Genomic DNA, 14,232 nt, shown 5'->3' with positions numbered 1-14,232 from the left:
AAAGGCAGAAAAATCTTGTGACATGTGTCGCTGCTTATCGCCATCAGCCGGCAGCAACAAGTGGAGTTTTGCGAAAGGAGTTGGGGCTCTTTGGATCCGGTCCTCGAGCAGGACTCCTTGGATTCCAATTGGAATGGGGATGGAGATAGAGATGGGGATAGGGGATAGGGGGGATCCGGAGCTGGAGCCGGACACTTTGGCTGATTAACGTTGGCCGCTTGGCAGAGTCGCTATCAATGTTGGGCCTAAGTGACAGTTGACTTGTTTATCAATTGACAGACGTTGTTTTCCCTCTTATTTTACGTATTTTCCCCCCTCATTTTTTAGTTTGGATCGGGTAACTGTTAATAAGCTTGTTCTGCGGCCTGTGAAAATGCTGCTTTTAATTAAAAGTCGCTGGAATGTTTTGGCTGCTTTGCCTGCTGTTTTGTAAGCCGTATTTTAAAGCCCGATCCTGTCACGATAGCGGCCAAAGAGCTCATGTTCGACAACCAAGTAGTTGCCACAAGTCAAGATATATTGTGTGTGTGCATAAATATTTTGCCAGTCTTTGGTCTTTAAATCATGTTCACGCCGATCGTCCTACGCAATGCAAAACATTCGGTTCTCAATGAGATAAGCCTAAATTCCCTGTATCCAAAAGAGTATTTTGCAATTGCATATTTGGATTGTGAAAGGGTATTGGCCAATTAATGCGGCTCATTTCAGGTTTTTTTTGCAAATAAATATTGCTATATTATTATATGTGCAGATTTATTTAAAGTTAGCTTGTGTTAAAACTATATCTTTGCCAACTATAATTTATCCCCTTTTTTAAGTTTCCAGTTCTCTTTTTTTTCCATTTTTCCCCTTGAAACTTGGGGGGGGGGGGGGCAGTTATTTATTTTTCGTCTAATTTCTGACTTCTGTTTCTTTGCCATTTTAATTGGTTTTCTTTTGCGGCCTGCAAGCACAAACAACGGTCGAAAGTTCTTGGCAACCAAAAGTTTATACTCGGACTGGACATGTTTATTACTTTGCCACAATTAAGCCATATATTTCTTGGGCAAAAGCTGCTGCTCCCCTGCTGATTTTCCGCATTTTCCACCCGCTGCTTGCAGTTGTGGGTCAGTGGATTACTTTTCCGGCTTTTCAGCATTGTTTTTCCAACTTGGAGTGCTTCGAGTGCTGTCGAGTGTCTCCCACTCTCTAATGAGCTGTCCCAACTTCAAAATGAAGTTCAATGTTGTGGCTTGTAAATCTCCCCACATGTGCTCCACTTTCCAGCAGACTCCCATTTCCATAAATATCAATTAAGCGAGTGGAGCGACTATCAAAAGTGACAGAAACATGTGGATGCGTCTCCAGTTTCCCCGTAGAGTTGATTCGGCTCCTGGTCTTGTGGTCTTGAGGTCTTCTGGTTTCTCAACTGGCTACGGCTACCTGGCCTACGCAGTTTTATAATTGGACAATTTACTAAGGTGCTGCCCCTCTAAACTCTTCAGATTGGGCTCATCAGCTTCGTCGTTGGTATTCGGTAGTCTATAAAATGTAACTGGGGGAAAATGCTACCATTTGGGCGTTGAAGCATGAAAAACCTACTGCCCCATGTGGGCGTGCCCATCGGAATTGAAGTCGTGTGCTGGGGTTACAGATACGCCCCAATGGATATTCCTATACCCCAAATTCAATTAGTTGAAGTCGAAAAGCTGTGCTCACAGTCGCATAAGCGGCTTAGTTTTCCACAAATATGTACATAAACACACCCTCACACACACACATGCGGGGAAAAGTGGTTATGAAAATGCTTTCACTAATTTCCACAGCTCTTCTAATTACACTTGGAGTTAGGGTCTGGAGCCTTTTTCCACCGAGATGATGTTACTACTTAGTCATTTGGTATCCAGTAAGCGGTCACTAAGCGTCAATATTTCATGTCTAAGCCTATTACAGATTATTGTGCCAGCTTACTCGAACGCAAATGACAAGTGGCGGGAAAATCGGAGGAAAATCGCTGGAAAATGAAAGCTTGCGGGGCATGGCAACAATATGTGTAGTGCCAAGTCTTGATTGGATCGCTTATTGAGCGGCTGATTTGCATAATGTTGGCCAAATAGTTGGGAAAGTTTTTCGGGAAACTTATTTAGGTTGTCATTTACAAATTTCTGTGGGGATTAAACTCGTACACAAAGCTGGTTTAGTATATGATTCAAATAGAAAGTTGAAAAACATGAAAAAATAAAAACATTTTCATTAGAAATAAATTGATTTAACTAAAACTAATTACTTAGCTGGCATTATTTCATAACGAAATTCCACAGCTTTTAGGCTGCGCTGGAATTCAAATTACACATGTTTAATTCAAATTCCGACCCCATTAAAGTCGTTTAATTTAGCATTAATGAAACAGTGCAACACTCTGGTGGTTGTATGGATACCCCGTCAAAACCCCTGACAAATATGGCCCCTTTTCCTGTCAGTTCAAACCCTGATTGTTAGTTAACCTGCGAGGCATTTACACTTTGCTGGCAAACATTTCATGAATTCATTTGTGCGACAGCCTGGAAAATGTGTTGCCAAAATGAAAAGTTACCCAGCCACACGATGCCAGTTGGCTGGATAGAATGAAACGTGATTCCTGATTAGCAGCCAGATTTTCTGCCTTAAATAAATGATCCACCACACCATCCAGTTTAGTAGTGAAAAGTCCAAGAAAGATGAAGCTCCCATGGATTTTGATCGGCGTTTTCTGCGGCTTGTGCAGTGGTGCAACCGAACGGCGAGTTCGTCCAAATCAAGGAAATATTTTCGAGTGGCTAGGTTCAATATGGTTGCCTGCAACAACGACAACTTCAACTACCGTACTAGCAACAACTTCCACAACATCCAGGACAACCACTACAACCACAAGTACAACCAAAAGTACAACCAGAAGTACAACGAGTAGTACTACGACATCCAGAACCACAGTGGCAGATTTTCCCATTGAGAGGGATTGTGTTTCTTGTCGCTGTGGCTTGATTAATACCCTGTACAAAATCGTCGGCGGTCATGAGACGCGAATTCATCAATATCCCTGGATGGCTGCGATTCTGATCTACGATCGCTTCTATTGTGCGGGATCACTGATCAATGATCTCTATGTTCTAACAGCAGCGCACTGTGTGGAAGGTGTTCCGCCGGAATTAATTACATTGCGATTACTCGAGCACAATCGCAGTCATTCCAACGATGATATCGTGATCCAGAGATATGTGTCCAGGATGAAGGTACACGAGCTGTATAATCCGCGTAGCTTCGACAACGATATAGCTTTACTACGGCTTAATCAACCACTTGATATGGGGCAGCATCGTGTGAGACCCATTTGCCTGCCCGTACAATCGTACAACTTTGATCACGAACTGGCCATCGTTACTGGCTGGGGAGCTCAGAGGGAAGGTGGTTTTGGCTCAGAGACACTAAGGGTAAGAAAAGAGACTTAATCTCCTAATGGTAACTATAACGCTGTGAAACTCAGGAGGTGGAAGTGGTGGTATTGCCCCAATCGGATTGCCGGAATGAAACGACCTATAAACCCGCGCAAATTACGGATAATATGATGTGTGCAGGATATTTAGCGGAGGGCGGCAAGGATGCCTGCAGTGGCGACAGCGGAGGACCTCTCCATACCACCTTCGATGAGCAGCCGGGTCAATATCAGCTGGCGGGGATCGTTTCCTGGGGTGCCGGCTGTGCCAGGCCTCAATCTCCTGGAGTTTACACCAGAGTCAATCAGTATCTTCGCTGGTTGGCCTCCAATACTCAGGGTGGCTGTCACTGCATGCCTTATCCCGAGGAAGATTACTGAATGGAATTTAAAATATTAATAAAATTCTGATATCTTTGCAGCAAAAACTGATCAGTCAACTGCTGCTTCAATAACAATTTATGCGCCCACTTTTAACTAATTCCTGCAAAGTGCACACAAATTTGCAGCCAAGCAGCACATCGATCAAAAGTTGTTCACCAACTTTGCGGCTAGATTTTAGCAAATGTTGCATAAACTACTTGGGAAACGCTCTGCTCATCCCCCGTGGAGCACATCCATATCCATAACCACATCCTTAACCGTAGCCCATTGGCAAATAAAAAAGCAATTCGAAACTGGGTTACAACACTTGAAGGCAAGCAGCTATTTGGATCCTTGTACCTTTTTATTTTTTTGGTGAAAAGTTTGCCAAGTTTGGGAAACAGATGGAACGAGGCCATATCTCATACATATAAATCCCGATTTGCTGGCGAATATATTTTGTGCAATTTTGATTGTTATGCATTTTGCATTTCGCATTTGTGCAATCATAAAATAACTCTCTACCTGCTCGCAAAAATGAGAAGAAGAATGCCCAAGGACACGCCAAACTCACAGGAGCAAGTTTCACTGCATTTGGTGGCTAGTTTTGCAGTCCGTGTAGTGTATAGCTTATTTACAAAGTTGGATTTGGATTCGGATTTGGACTTGGAAGAGGCATGCAGATAAGCGCAAAGTTTTTAACAAATGTACAACAAATTATTTACTCAGGGGAACTGGTAAATTGAGTTTCGATTTGTTCGTAATTGAGAGTTAAGGTTAGTAAGTTTGCATTCCCCAAAAGAAAAGTTATGAATTTGAATCCCATTTGCAGGAGCTTTTAAAGTTACTAAATGCTAAAACGCTTTTGGTTAAATAAAAATAATGTCCATTCACTGATGAATGATGATGATATTGGAAAGTTTTAGGATATAATAACTCTTAAATGCCTTTGTATTTATGCTTCGTCTTTATTAGATCCGTAACTATATGGCCAACAGTCAACACCTCATTTCCTTGTGGCATTTTCCCACCAGAAGACAAATTGCCAAACCTTATAGAGGGGATATAATCGTGTTGGCCCCCATAAAGCATAGAGATACATATGTAAATAGTTTTACCACCGCTTTGGATCATTAAAAATCTTTACGACTCCGTATTAAAGTCAGACAAAAAACGGGAAAAAATACGAGAGAGAGAAGAGAGAAATACGAACAGTAAAGAAAACATTAATGCCTTGCCAATAAATTTGTCTCCCCAGCACAAAACTCGTAAAGATTTCCTACTCAAACCCATAAAGCAGTCTCAAAAAAAAGAAAACAAAAAGAAAAAAAGTTTGTGAGTCTCAGAAGTTAAAGTACTGCCGACCTGCATGGATTTCCAGCTAAACGACAAATAACTTGGCATTTAATAACTCTGCTCTTGGAGGGCCTTTCGCTGCCCCGGCTCTGAATTCTTTGCCCCTGCCCCACAACTTGCTTCATTATGATGCAACAAAAGTCGCGACTTTATTCCTGGCTCCATAATTTAATACTGGCGCGCTTTGTCGCAACGCGAATTTATGTGTTGAAACTAAAGCAGAAATTGTGGCCTTTGGACAGAAAAGGTGTGTTTTAAAGTTGTGTATTAAATTGGTGCGTGAGAAGAAAGGCATCAGGAAAAAGAAATTCTATATACAAATGCCTGCCCTGCAAACCAAAATACAACGAGTATGCTAAACAATTTCTAAACTTGTGTTTCCTTCAGCATTCAGTGTTAAGTTTACAAGTTCAAGCTTAATGTATGTTATAACACATGATAATTTATCACCCAAGAAGCCACTTTATGGATACTACATACCCCTGCTAGTATCGAGTATCCCCCATGTTCAGATCATAATTTAAGCATCAAATTTAATAATCAGCCTGTCATGTTTATAATTGTGACTCTTGGGGAATGGGGGCCTGGTCAACGTGGCCCATCCTCGATGGGCAATCATGGCAAAAGCCACCGAAATGGAGAAGAAGAAACATTTCTCAGAAGGCAAAACATGACACATCTCATTATGAGGACTCCCGACTCCCAAAAGAACTCAACCGCAGAATCCCAAACAGAATGCCTCGCCTTCTCACAATTCGTGTGCTGCTGTCAGGGCATTTTGTTTATGATTTTGTAGCTGTCATAAAGTTATTAAAAGTATGTGACATTTTTATGACATTATGACGTCCTGAGTCAAGGTTTCCTCTTTCCTCGCTCTTGCCAACCGAAAAATCTGTTTTTGGGAATACATTTTCAGAGGAGCACGAAAATAAGAGGATACCGGCTTTTGTTTTCATCGCTTGAGAGTTCCTCCGAGTGAGGCGCAAAAACTGATTTGATTTCGCCTGCCGTCCGTCCGGCCGTCTTGAAATATGATATCAAATAAAAAGCAAATTAAAGACGATAAAAATCGTGTCTCGGCTCACGCTGAGTTATATCAAAAAAAAAACGCTTATTTTTTTGCGCCTTTTGCAAATGCGGTGCGAGATGCGGTACACCAAATCCGAGATCCCTTCGAAATCAAGTATCCGAAGTATCGTTTAAGTTTCGCTTTGGTTCTGGTTTTGGTTTCGTTTTCGGTTGACTGTTGTTCATCTTGTTATTTGGTGGCTCATAAAACTTGTAAACATCCGACTGATTGTGCCCCTGTCTCTCTTTTTTTTTCCTTTATTTTCTGGCTACGTTTTCTGTTTTTTTTTGTTTTGAGTTCGTGTGGGTGCTGGCCCTCAGTTTGAATTGGTAAGATATTTCCAGATGATATTACACTTTTGATTGGCCTCGCCAATGGAGCACTGAGGGCGTGAGAGATCAAAGGGCGATAAGCGATTTAATTGCCCATATGTCCAAACTTATTGCCTTCCAAGACCAACAAGAGCTATAATGGAAGTTTTAGATATGCCAAATGGAAGATGGTTAAAGGAATGGACCTAAGATTGAATAAACAAAAGATATGGCGAGGTTAATGGTCGAGCGATGAGCAGTTATGTTGGCCACTTTAGATTGGTTTACTTATAACCTTAACTTAAACGAAATATTAGGGGAAGTAAACTTAAAATAACATATAAAATTATGCATTTTACTCTCCCCTTCTCCACAACTAAAATCCGCTTTTAAGTTACTTAGTAACGTTTAATTGTGTGGCGCAAAAAGTTGCTTTTGAACCATCACCTCAGTCAATGAGTATTTGATTAGATTAAGCTTTCAATTGATTTAACTAATTATATTTCCTAGTTGCCTTAGATATACCATACAATTGAAGTGTGAGCCAGATTCAAAGCGCATTTCGCTTGGAATTGCGAAGATCGTAGCGTCGGATTTTTGGCGGCTCTGGAGCGTTCCTGTGCTGTATATTTTTGTCAATATAATCCTCGTCGTCCTCGTCCAAGTAGTCCTCCTCTTCTTCCTCTTCCTCGCCCTCGCCCTCGTCCTCCTTCTCGTCCTCGCCCTCGCCCTCGTCCTCCTTCTCGTCCTCCTCCTCGTCCTCGTCCTCCTCCTCCTCCTCCCATTCATCGTATGGCATATCCTTCGCCTTGGCATCGCTCGTTTCCTCGATGACTTGCTCCTCGGAATCCGTTTGGACTTCAGCAGCATAGGAGTTATCATCGTCCCGTGTCTTAAACTTAACGTTCTTTGGTTTTCTAGACTTGAATTCTTCCTCGTCTGCCTGGAAATCCTCGCCTTCGCTGGAACTGGAAGGCAGAGTTTTCGCCTGGCGTTTCGTGGGCTTGGCTTTGGCTCTGGGCTTCGGTTTGGCTTTAAACCTGGTGCTGCTGCTGGTCTGTGGAAGTTCCTCCTCCTCGTTGAGATTGGAACCGCCGCATAGTTCCTGCATGGCCTGCTCCAAGTCCGAGTCTTCCACTACCTTGCGACCCGAAGATTTCAGCTTGGCCGCCGCTGAGGTGGATGGCATGAAATCCAAGTCTAGATCGGATGCAAGCGGTGGCAGGACATCGTCCTCATCATCCGAGTAATTCATGCCGATGGGCAGATTCTGCTGGAAGCCAATGGACTTATTGGTGGCATCCATAACTATGTCCTTGTAGCCGGTGATCTTGCTGCCATAGCGCGGCAGATATTCGGAGAAGAAATCGTTGACTTTGGACAGCTCCACCTTGCCATAGTAACCCGCATAATCGGGCGCTTGACCAATGCCGATATTGATCACCGATTCGTGGGGCTTTACGAATTTCGCAAACGGTACTTTACTGGGCGCCAAGTCGACTGGGGCATTATTGAAAGATGAGCGACCCCGTTTCACATTCAGTTGCGTCATTATGTGCTTGTTGAACACATCGTGTCTGTTGCGATCCTTGAGGACACCCAAGTCGGCCTGATGGCCCAGCAGCGTTTGGAAATGACATCGAGCCACCTGCAGAGCAGAACGACATGTGTAGGATGTGGAGCAGAGATCTCCTCGTTGAATCATCCGGGCAATATGGGCGTGCTTCGGATTTAGCGTTTCCTCCGTTTCCGCACTCGCAAGTTCATCCAGTTTCTCAAATTCCTGGGCCAGTTTCTGCAACTTCTGTAAATGACCCTTGACGAAGTTTGGATTCCGATAGATCAGCAGGATGGACGCTGGATGAACTGCAGGTTTGCGCACATCCTTCGACCAAACGCGCTCGAATCCGTGGGCCAATAGAGTGCCCGTAAACTGTAAAGTATTGCGGCTATGAAATATGGAACATCCGCTGGACAAGTGCTCCTGCATGCCCTGATAGTCGACCTCCAGTTCGCGGCCATTCGCCGACCACTTGAGGAAGTACATGGAGCTACAGTCGGTGGCCAGGAACAGTTTCACAACGAAACGGTAACCGAGTAGCGGATGTTTGGTTGGCGATTCCGGGATATGAATGCCCAATTGTCGGTAAATCCGCCGATGGTTCTCCACTGCCTCCTTGTCGATGGTGGAATCGGGTTTAACTGCCAGATCGAGAGGCTCTGGCTCCTGCAGAGAATTTGTTTCGCTTTCTTCCAGCTGATCATCGGGCTCCAGATACTCGTCCAGATACTCGGGGCTTTCCGGCGGCGAGCTCGACTCCAGCTGATTGCACTCATTTTTCCAACTTGTTGCTGCGATTTCATCGAATTCATCAGCTGACTCCTCCTCGCCACTATCATTCACTTTCTGTGGCTGGCGCAGATTGCTTCGGTTCCTCGACATTATCACTCCGTATTTACAAATTTCGATGACTTTTTCAGTGCTCGATAAAATTGTTGGGCGAACGAGCAAGCCGGAAAAATATTTGTACTGACAAACGAAAGGCTGACTCCATTTAGAGTTGTTTTCCTTTTGGGAAAAGTGTTGCTACGTTTTTCCTTTCACTCCAAAGGAGTTGCCTTACAATTTGTATCGATGATTTGAAAGGAAAACACTTTTATATCAGTATTTACTGCAAAAGCTCTGCATTCTATTATAATTATCCTGTTATCAAATATTTTCATTGATACATTAAAGTAGCAGCTTTAGTGAAAGAGCAGTCGCCGCAAAGCCGACAAAGCTTCTTTCATTCTATTTGAATGCATTTCATGTGTTGTTCGCAATAAATCTATTGTTATTTATACCCCCAAAACACCCAGTTTTTCACTCACCCCTTTGTTTCCAATGGCGGCAAAGTTCAAAAAGGAAAGTAAGGGAAGCCTTTCAATCGGGGATTCGATTCATGGCATGGGCGATATCAACAATAAAGCGGACCAAAGCCGAGACAACAAAAAAGCCGCCAACACTGGCACTCAACTGGTCTATAACCAGTCAATGAGAAAGAGACGGTGACACTGTGCCGAAAGAGATAGCTTTAAATTGACATTTATATGAATATTTAATGCACATCCTTTAATCATGAATCAACCATGACACACACCCCCAATTATTCTGACTGATGCACGGTATTTGGCTGAATAAACTGCTGAATGTGACTCCTTTTTATGGTCTTTTAATTATTTTTGACACAGGCGCAAAAAATCGGACTGACAAGAATTTTATGCAATAATTTCACGTGTCGCCAGGAGTAAATTAAAAAAATGTGTTCAGTAACTTTGAGCTACTAAATATTACTATACTCTACTCTTTATAACTTCTTCAGTTATTGCCGAATTACTGATGCAAACAGCCTTGTGAATTTAGTTATGTATTTCATTACTCAATTACTTTGGTGAATATTTCCGCCAATTTTATTGTTCTTTTATTAGGCAAGTTGCTGTGTTCACAGTCCGAATTTGATGACAAAGTTGTAATTTCCCTTGGAAAATCGTAGGGCAGCCCATGAAAAGCTGCATAACAAGAACCACGGCTGTATATGACGAATAAATTTACAAGTCCAGTTGGGGAAAATAAAATAGTATTCCAGCACGCACGTGATTTTGACAATGAAACCCCTTTCAATTTTTTCATTGCTTCCTATTTTTTGTTGCTGTTTCTTTTGGCGGAACGGAAAAGTTTCTTTTGTTGTGCATTTTTTACGATCCGAGTTAGTCGTGTGACGGAAGCCCCATATGAATTCATAAAAAGCACTATACAGTTTCGGTTTCAGTTTTATTTTACGCCGAGTGGACTGCGGCACTGTATTTACTCCTTATCTGGAGAAGCATTGATCAACTGTATAGTGAGATCTCCCATCTCTTTCGTCTTAAAAATATTTATTGTAAAATGTTGAAAAGGTTCATAAAACATAAAAGTTGGAAAGCCGCCACTGTGTTGTTTTGTTTTTGTTTAATGCGTGTCAAGTGGTCGTAGATTATGCATTTTTATGGTTTATGGGGCGCTACTTCAGCGGTTTTTCCTTTTCGACTATTGTTTTCCAAGCAATTAAAGATGAAGACGACTGAGCACGACCTTCTAGCCCCGAATTTCCCAGCTGTTTTTCGTCCATCCCTTTTTCCTATGTCAATTGCATTTTTACGATCCCGATTCCGATTCCATTTGCGATTATATTTATATATTTATTCTAAAGTGAGTCACTGCAGCAAGTGATACACTCTATAAGCTACTCGATTTTTAGTGACTCATGTGCAGACAATGGAGTTACAATTCATCAATCATTTCAGAATGCCAGAAGGCAAACCTTGGGGTCCCATTGAACTTATTTTTCTGCTCTTCGCTTTCTTCGCCTTGAGGTTAAGCTAATTAAAATAAATGAATACGATATGTTCCATAATTTTAGGAACTGCATATTAAGGGCCAAAGTTTGGTGGACTCTGACAATTAGCGGCTAAAATATCACTTTGCCATACAGCATGCAGAAAAATCATTTCTCAAAACACAATGCATATTAATGATCCTATCGTTTTCTCGAGAACTGCCATAATTAAACATATTGAAAGAGTTCACAATTTAGTTCATTAGGCAACGGATTTCTGTGAAAACGCAACGAAATAATTGGCATCTTGAAATGTGCTCTTCAAGTCGTACAGTCTTTAAAAGTATGATATTGTACCAAGTGCTGGAGATATCTATAAATTATGATCAATAAATTTATGTTGTAAACATAATCAGTGCAGATACAAATGTATCTTCACAATATGTCTCCCGACTTTATCTGCAATCTCGCACCCATGTAAACTGTGACTAATTGAATGCCTATTTCTCTTTCTTTGGCCGACCCTCTATCTGCTCCAAAAAATCCATTCCCGTTAAGACTAGAAGGCAGGCAACTCCCGGTTTTGGTAATTTGATATTTTCGTTGTCCACAAATTTTTCACTAAATATGTTTAAACTCATTTCCCCTTTTGGTATCGCTTTCACCCCTCGTATCTGTAGATACATTATCCATTCCCTTTTTGTTCTTCGTCTGCTGGTTGCACTGTTTTGTCTAATGAAGCGCTTAAACTCCTGTTCGTTGATGATAATTAACAACACAACTCCATTTCTGAAGAGTACTGAAAAAAGGGATCTCATTAACCCTTGACATTTGTCACACGAACTCGGTGGAATTTCGGTTTGCTTTTTGTTCAAGATGAAGGACTTTTCGAGTGAATTTCAAGTTTGAATTGAAGTTTCGGGCTCCTTTTGTCTGCTGTACAAGTCAATCTACGTGACATCCTTTTCGTCCTTACGTTTTTCTCCTTTTTTACTCCTTTTTCGCCCAGCGAAATTGTTGAAACAGATGTCAAATTGTTGTGCATTTCGTATGTTTTTGTTGCCTTTTTCCTATTGTATTTGTATTTGTTTTCATTTCCATCGCGGTGGTGGCCCCCTTTTGTTTTCGTTTGTTTTGGTTCATTGACTTTGCGCGGTTTCGAATTTCTGTGAAATACTCAAAACCCCATCCCCAGCAGCAACTCCTCCAGGGTTCCTCAATCGATTTGCACTCCTCCTCCAAAAGGGCAACTTGATATGTCCTCACTTTATTTCGTAGGGAGTTGCGGGAGTGCCGAAAGTAAAGGGCGCAACACATGTGTCTTCTGCATTTCGAGATCCTAAGATAATGCAATCTAGAGTTATGAGCTGGCCTAGTCGAGTTGCCACGGGAAAGTCGTTTATTTATAGCCAACATTATGCTATGGAGTTATATGCTTGTTTAAGTAGATCTAAAGTGGATCTACAAAGGCCATTGCGTTTAGAATTTATTTGTGGTTGGCATGGTTCGTAAATTTGTAAAGGTTGTGCTGGAATGAAAAAATATGGAACAGAAGTTCTTCGTTCTGCTTAGTTTATAATAATAATAAAATATAAATCATTATCATATAAGTAACATTGATTTTTCTTTTACATTATAATATAATAATGTTAATAATAGTTTGTTGTACCTAGTTATATCCGTTTTCCTAGTTATATCTTTTACCTGTACTTTGCTTTCTCGTTCGATTTCCACACCTTTCTGCGCAAAAAGAAGACGCAAAAAAGACAGCCGAAGACATGCAGAAAGTGCGAAAAATCATTTTGCGATAAATAATACAACTTCATCAGCGAAAAGCGAACCCCCAAAAGCGAGATTCTTCCCCTCCCCTCGAGAGGACCACCCCCCGAAAGCCAACAAGCTGGGAGCGTGAGGCGTGCATAAGTGAAATGTGCACAAGATACAAGATACAAAGATACATTCGGGACAACACCGAACCGAGCAGCCAAGCAGCCAAAAAGGTAATTAATCATCGTCATGGGGCGTGTGCACGATTCGCTTAACGTGCGCCTTTGGCGGTGGTTCCCCCGAAACCCCCCTTCCCCCAACCCCCTATTCCCTTGTTCGCCCCACCAAAAGGGGGAGGGGGCTACAAGGGGCAGGGGCGCTGAGTGAGGGTCACAGTTTGGTCTGTGCAGAGTCAGAGTCAGACAAACATATTACTCAGGGCATTTCCATATGGTTTGCTTGAGACGTACACCTAAAACTCTTAGCTGCTGTTTCTATGATATCTTCATTTCATTTAATACATTTGAGTCTTAGTTTTACAGAGTTAGGTACTATGACTCATACAATATATGTAACTATCTTTTGAATAAGAAATTATTTGAAAAACTATTTGTTTTTGTAAACTACTTATCTGACTTCTTTAAATTATTTACAGAGAAACATAACATCAAGTTTTCAATACCTCAGCTACTCACAATAGTTAAACCCCCCATATAAATATTTTGCTACGCTTAGTTCCAACTATTTTTTTCTGTGCACCTTCGACTCCTTCAGCTGCGAGCAAGGGGGCGTCGTGAGGGGGCGTGGCATGGCGTGGCAATAATCATAACGAGCCAAATTAATGCGTTTCAATCTACATCAAGCAGAATTCCCGTGCACTTTGCTTTTTTTTTTTTGCCCACCCTTCTTGGGCGACACATTTGCTGATTTAGCAAATATGGGGAGTTGGCAGATACTTTTCCCCTCAGATACGCGTGTGTGTGTTCCAACCCCCAACACCCCCCGGAGTTTCTAATACTTTCTAAGCGTGTGTGTGTGGCGCCTACTTATTAATTTGCGAGTTTTTAAATTTTTAATTGATTGTGTGGATGATTTCAGCGATTCCGCGAGCGATTTCGTTTGGTCAACAGGGCGTTGCAAACTGGATTTATTTAGCTAATTGGATGCTTCTTAATTAATGGCTGCAGCTGGCTCGCCGCAGTGCACAGAGTACTTCATATTTTAATATCAAATAAAGGCTATTTACTTATGCATAAAAATCGATATTATTATGCGACAAATATTTAATAAATTTGTGATAAAGTCGAAAAAGTTGCGCTGTTGACAGAGCTGTTATCGGGGCTGATAACATTCTCTGTTAAATGCGCTACCTGTGGCCGCTTTGTATTTGTAATTCACTCGAATTGGAAAAAATCCACGTGCTTATCAGACAATGCTGCAGAATTTATTGAAATAAACAAAAAACAGCTGTTGGTAGTGCCTTTTAAATTCTAGCCTCTCTCGCACACTTATCGCATGCGACTTTCTTGCGTACGCCAGAGAGCGAAACCGGTTGGTGCGCTG

The 14,232-nt window shown here is 41.8% G+C and overlaps 2 protein-coding genes across 2 annotated transcripts; one reads left to right on the top strand and one right to left on the bottom strand.

The window, feature by feature from the left end:
* Nucleotides 1-2,655: 2,655 nt before the first annotated feature.
* LOC6530552 (trypsin Blo t 3) lies at nucleotides 2,656-3,829 on the top strand. The gene is made up of 2 exons (XM_002091431.2): nucleotides 2,656-3,446; nucleotides 3,500-3,829. The coding sequence occupies exons 1-2, from the start codon at nucleotides 2,697-2,699 to the stop codon at nucleotides 3,827-3,829; spliced, it is 1,080 nt and encodes a 359-aa protein (XP_002091467.1). The 5' UTR covers nucleotides 2,656-2,696.
* A 3,196-nt stretch (nucleotides 3,830-7,025) lies between these two features.
* On the bottom strand, nucleotides 7,026-9,157 carry LOC6530551. The gene has a single exon (XM_002091430.4). It carries the CDS (start codon nucleotides 8,988-8,990, stop codon nucleotides 7,098-7,100), a length of 1,893 nt encoding a protein of 630 aa, XP_002091466.2. The 5' UTR covers nucleotides 8,991-9,157; the 3' UTR covers nucleotides 7,026-7,097.
* Nucleotides 9,158-14,232: the final 5,075 nt, after the last annotated feature.

Source organism: Drosophila yakuba, chromosome 2R (genome assembly GCF_016746365.2).
Source record: "Drosophila yakuba strain Tai18E2 chromosome 2R, Prin_Dyak_Tai18E2_2.1, whole genome shotgun sequence".
NCBI classification, from domain to species: domain Eukaryota; kingdom Metazoa; phylum Arthropoda; class Insecta; order Diptera; family Drosophilidae; genus Drosophila; species Drosophila yakuba.
Note: the sequence above shows the minus strand (reverse complement) of the source record. Positions and strands in the feature narration are given on the sequence as shown.